Below are 6,000 nucleotides of genomic sequence, written 5' to 3'. Positions count from 1 at the left end.
AATAGGCATTGTCAATTCCACAAAGTGCAATGCGGTGTCTCGTGTAGGAGGTCACGCTTATGCTGTTGTTGCATCCAATTTTTGCAGGCAGAAGAGGCGTCAATATCCCCCGCTAGGTGGCGACCTTGATCCGATGCGGCTCACCTTGGACCGGCGTCTGCGCTTGACTGGAACCAGACAACAAGCTGGATCAGCTCAGTCAACTCCTGCATTGCATATGAAGCGACTCGCTTCCACTGGACGAGGATTAAGCGGGCCAACGTGTGTTCTATAGTTAATAGAGTGATGGCGGTACACTTTCCTTTCACTGTCAACCTGGAAGTAACGTTGCCAGACAGAGATGGCTGCATTGTGCATTGAAATGTTTTGTTGACCGTCGGGACAACACTCGGCACAGTTTATCCTTAAATGTCACCCGGTGACCCACCGAATTTTATGATTGTGTGGCAAATGTCGCGTGGAAATGTCACCTCTCTCCATCTCCATCTCCATCTCGTCCCTGCCAACTGGTGAAAAGAGGGTGACTTGTGAGGGGTGGTGGTGGTGGTGGGGGGTATTTGCGACCCCCCCCCCCCTCTTCTACCCTTCCCCTCCATACCGCCACCTTCTCTCTCCATTTTCCATTTGGATTGACGGGAGGTGCAAGTCTGTGAAGACCCGCCTCCAGCCCGTGGTGCGCCGGGTGGTGCGTCTGTGCGCTCGTGTCCGCTTCTGTCCCTTATTCCACTGGGGAAGAAGGTGAGGGAGGGAGACAGAGAGAGGGAGAGAGAGAGAGAGAGAGACAGCTGGACAACTTTAAAAAAAAAAGAAAGAAAGAAAGAAAGAAAGAGAAGAAGAAGCAGAAGACAGGGGACATAAATGGCACTCATGGCGGGGATTTTGTTCACGGTTGCCTTTCTTGTTTCTGGAATTTCTCCACTTGTTTCTCCGTCACGGACATACCCGTCGAATGAAGGTAAGAGACCCGCAGGCATAAAAAGTCTTCATTTCGCTCATCTTCTCTGCGCGCGTTCACCTGAGCGATTAGATGAATTGGTGACAAATCACAGACACGCTTAGTTTGCAACTTTCCCACTGCTTTGCTTGCGCAAGAGTCCAACTAACGGCTCTCCGACGGGGGCGCTTCGGCTCGGCTCGGACCCCCTATCGAGACCCGATGACGAATGCTTGTTTGCACCCCAAAAACCTCCCAAAACAAAACACTTTGACGGATCATTCCAAGCGAATTTGACGCGTAATTTGCTGCGCATTTATTTATTTTTATTTATTTTTTTACATCCGACTTGACGGCGTCTTTACTCCTCGGCTTCACGTTCTGGTTCTATGGTGGCTACCATTTCATATCTGTGGTTTGACCAATTTTAGAGATTGTAAGGTGCACACGCACTGTAAACGCCAGATGAAACATTTAGAGGATGAAACTCAGCGCAGCTCGTAAGGTTTTTAAGGTCCGCGACTGGTCCGCTGCCTACTTGCACGGGTCCGCCGGGTCTGGCATGTAGTTTTCAAGTCTTAAGGCTATGCGTCACGCTGCAAATATGAAACGCAAAAAAAAAAAAAAAAAAAAAACATTCTTTTTTCGGTCATGGGGAGATTTTTTTCCCCCATGTTTCTCTTTATACTTCTAATAGCCTGTGCAACAAAGCAAACATGTTTCGCGCGGGGCAGAATTTAAACAAATGTATACTGTTGTTCATCTTAAACTATATGCGCCTGCCTAATTTGAATGGGTTTTAGATTTAGACGTTAGATTAAAAACAAATAAAATACCAGAATAATTGTTTCCTTATCATTTTATTTATATAATAATTTTGTTTTACACGTCAATTTCTCTCGTTAATCGTGGCGCTTCCAAGTTTTGGCCATTGATTCTGACTATATTAAACACTCTCTATGCAGGAACTCAATAAAAATCGTTATTTCAAAGAAAGGGGCGGCTGTTATTTGTTATGTGTAAATTTAATTTTATATTTAAATAATATTCAAACGTTAAATGAATAGTATCTATCTATCTATCTATCTATCTATCTATCTATCTATCTATCTATCTATCTATCTATCTATCTATCTATCATTTTAACATTTGATATACATGCACTTGCCATTTTCGCATTCATGAGCTCCTTGCTTACGACTTTCTTTTTTTTTAAAAGCTACTTTTTCTTCGACCATGTTTTAGGCTCTTTCCCGAGAAGGAGCACATTTCCTCTTACATTGTTGGAACTCAGTGGCTTACCTTATACATGCCAGTGCTGATGTATATGACCAGACTCAGAATGAACACTCATTTTTCCTATTCCTGTTTTCTAGTCACGTTATTGGACTCCAGAGCTGCTCAAGGGGAGCTAGGATGGGTCGCCAACCCAACAGAAGGAGGGGTAAGTGCAGCAAGCGGTCCCTTTGCCACAACTTTTTTTGCTCTGAAAAACAACATTCATCTACTGGCAATGGCTCTTGAATTACTGTAGATCACTAAATATTAGAAATACACATTACTCTTTGGAAGTTGTGATCCAGGTGAACCCAAAAAAGGGATTAGGGTGAAGCCTTCACCGCAATCCCTGATTATTTATTGGAAGGTTTGTGCTGAGATTAAGATCAAGAGGCATTGTCTGGAATCCTAAAAAACACAATGATTAAAAACAGTCCTTATGCTTCATGAAGACCTTCTGGAGCACCCCCTGTCGTTACCCCATCAGACATGCGCCCCTTTCTCCTTGCTGCCCTCCTCTGTAATGGTCAGAGGGGCAATACTGCAGCGGGCGTCAGGTTTCCTGAATAGACGTGGAATTGAATCGCCCTTTGTGGAGAAACTTTATATCCTTTTCGACCAGAATGGAAGGGAGAGGGGGTGGGTTGGCTTGCAAGTGGAGACTGGGTTCTCTGGAACGAATGAATATCGGAGAAAGTACAGTGGGGTTTAGCTATAGCCGCTGGATGAGAGGAAGAAGGTTGCTTTTGCGCAACAGGGGGGAGGGTCAACCAAATGTACGATCCCCGCTCTCATGAGATGTCTACAAGGAATTCAATGAGAAAAAATCGGGCATCCACAGTGACGGCAACATTGCTGGAAAATAGCCCGCTTACGGCTAAAATGTCGTGCTTAACCTCTCATTGGATATCCTCCTTCTCAATAGAATATATAATCGCTACTCATGTTTGACCATGAGCTCAAGTGAATCCTTTGTTTTCTGAAAATTAATACAAATGAGTATCTATTATGTTATTTAATGAATATGAGCTCAGGGGAAACAGAATTCCGTATGGTGCAGCTGTTGCCGGCTCTGCTCCGAAGCTGTTTTCAATGAACTTGGCCAGTGTTGCGCTCATATTCCGCCCTCTGCCATTGGATCACAAACAAGTGACTGACAGGGCCCTGGCAGCCTCAGCAAACATGTATTCTCCCTCTTGCCAGAGACAGACAATTGGTCAAATTCTGCTTTCTCCGTACGATTGGGGAAAGCTGTGGCCTTATCGCGGTTCTGCTTGATTTCCACAACAAAAACATCCAAAATGATGAGAGCGGAATAGCTCAGAGCAGCGGGGAATGATGGATATTTTCTGCAGTCGTACAGTCCCAGCTACTGTATGTTTTGCAGTAACCATCCTGAAGCTTTAAATACGGTGTGTTTATGTTAAGATACCACACAAATCTGACAGCACGTTGGTTATCCTACACTCCTCTGTTATGATTATTGCCTTCTTAGTTTTTCAATGATGGAGAGACAGCAGCAGACGTTATACCTGCTCATGCCGACAGCCAAGCTCACAAGAAAACATACCGTTTGAATCCCTGTATGTTCCTGGGTAGTGCAATTAAAGAACATACTTTTATCATCCCTAAAAAAAACAAAAACAAAAAAACAAAAAAACACTTTCCCTGCTCAGTGGAAATAAGTCATGCTCAATAATGTAATCCAAGCAGCCCTCATCCATGTCTCCTCCTACAATGAGTCCATACTAACAGCAGCAGTGGACGTGCGTCTTGGTCTCCAACTTTCTATCATGTCTACCGATGTAAAATATTACAGTATCACTATTATTTCAGGGACCAGCCACATACGGTACATTTTTTTACATGTGTTATGAGTTTATAAAGCATCACTTGACGTATTTATGTACATGTACATTTCCTCTCTCACAGTCAAGCAGCAAATTCCATGAATATGGATATCGTAATGAGTCTCTGTTAGAACCTAACAAGTTTATTCGGTGCAATTCATGAAATATGCATTAAGTTTTGCCATCAATTAATAGCTATGCTGAGGCTGAAATATGGATTAATCTTCCCTGTATGCTCTTTTGCAAAGTATCTATAATTCTGGGCATTGAGCATCTTACACAGTAGTTATGTGTGATACGTGAATAATAAATTAAATTAGTTGAACAGTAATTGACTAATGTTCTTAAACTTCCATAAAATTGGACACATTTTATGGCAGTGTTAATGAAAATGACTTTAGAGTATTGGTGAAAGCCCTCTTGTGACATTTATTCGTTGTGTGCTTCAACCAGTGGGAGGAGGTGAGCATCATGGATGAGAAGAACATTCCCATCCGGACGTACCAGGTGTGTAATGTCATGGAGCCAAACCAGAACAACTGGCTCCGAACAGACTGGATTCCTCGTGGAGGTGCCCAGCGCGTCTACATCGAGATCAAGTTCACCCTACGAGACTGCAACAGCCTTCCTGGGCTCATGGGAACTTGCAAGGAAACCTTCAATCTTTACTACTATGAGTCCAACAACGACAAAGAGCGCTACATCCGTGAAAACCAGTTTGCAAAAATTGACACTATTGCCGCTGATGAAAGCTTCACCCAGGTGGACATCGGTGATCGCATCATGAAGCTTAATACAGAGGTGCGCGATGTAGGTGCCCTGACCCGGAAGGGCTTCTATTTGGCCTTTCAGGATGTCGGAGCATGCATTGCACTTGTGTCAGTCAGGGTCTTCTACAAGAAATGTCCTTTGGCGGTGCGTAACTTGGCCCAGTTTCCTGATACCATCACTGGAGCCGATACATCCTCGCTTGTGGAAGTTCGTGGATCGTGCGTGGATAATTCAGAAGAGAAAGAGATTCCCAAAATGTACTGCGGAGCCGATGGAGAGTGGTTGGTGCCCATTGGAAACTGCCTATGCAACCCTGGGTGCGAGGAGCGAAATGCAGCCTGCCAAGGTAAGAAACTGAAACATTCTCCATTTATTGATCAGTCACTCCACTCAAGCTTATACATTTAATATATTCGCATCTCTTGCGCCTTCCATTGCTTTTATATCTGATCTCTTGTCTTGATCCAGACCGTTTGCTCGACCTCTCACTCTGGCAGATATCTTTTGTCTCTAGCGTTTTCAATGGAGTTTTCTTCTTAACATCTGCATGGGAAATATATGCAGTAATGAGAGTAGATGAAGTAATTAGTGGGCCCACTGTGTTGTGCAATTGGATTCATCCCTTGAGAATTGATGGGAGGCTCCATTTGGACATCAGAGCTTTAGACAAAAATGTAGTTGAGAGTTTATCATTTAGAGCAAGTATAAGAGTAGTGAAAATACGCAGGTCTGAGATGGAGTATAAATAGTGCTATTTGGTTGTAAGGAACAGGCCTTCGAGGACAATTATTCTTGGCCCAGCTAGCTGTGATCCTACAATGGGCTGTTTGATGGGGTTCAAAGGTCAGAGAAGCGATTCTCCCCTCAGGTTTTTAATCAGAAGGGCAGAACTGCATGCATGACAATGAACTTATGGACTAACTTACACACACACAAGCCTTAAAACAAGCCTTATTTATTTTTACAGAGAACCTTTTCGTTATAACAATTTGAGTTTTTACGTTCTTTTTTTAATGTTGAAGTTTGTTGTACTGGTTTTCTTTTTAGTAGAATTGCTTTGCAGATTGTATGCCGCATGTTGCCATGTCGAGGCACAGTTTTCAGCTGACAAGACAAACCACTGCTAATTCTGTCACAACTCCTACTGGTGCAGTCCGCACAACACCC

At 43.5% G+C, this 6,000-nt stretch overlaps 1 protein-coding gene across 2 annotated transcripts in view; it reads left to right on the top strand.

Moving 5' to 3' along the window:
* Positions 1-625: 625 nt before the first annotated feature.
* Positions 626-6,000, top strand: part of epha4l (eph receptor A4, like) — a 58,178-nt gene continuing 52,803 nt past the window's right edge. For both annotated transcript variants that reach the window (XM_061782337.1, XM_061782336.1), the window contains exons 1-3: positions 626-955; positions 2,311-2,378; positions 4,516-5,179. In XM_061782337.1, coding sequence (XP_061638321.1) covers positions 859-955; positions 2,311-2,378; positions 4,516-5,179 — 829 coding nt within the window. In that variant the 5' untranslated portion in view covers positions 626-858. The remainder of the gene's footprint in view (positions 956-2,310; positions 2,379-4,515; positions 5,180-6,000) is intronic.

Source organism: Phyllopteryx taeniolatus, chromosome 8 (genome assembly GCF_024500385.1).
Source record: "Phyllopteryx taeniolatus isolate TA_2022b chromosome 8, UOR_Ptae_1.2, whole genome shotgun sequence".
In the NCBI taxonomy this organism is placed as follows: Eukaryota; Metazoa; Chordata; class Actinopteri; order Syngnathiformes; family Syngnathidae; genus Phyllopteryx; species Phyllopteryx taeniolatus.
This window is presented reverse-complemented; position numbering and strand designations above follow the sequence as displayed.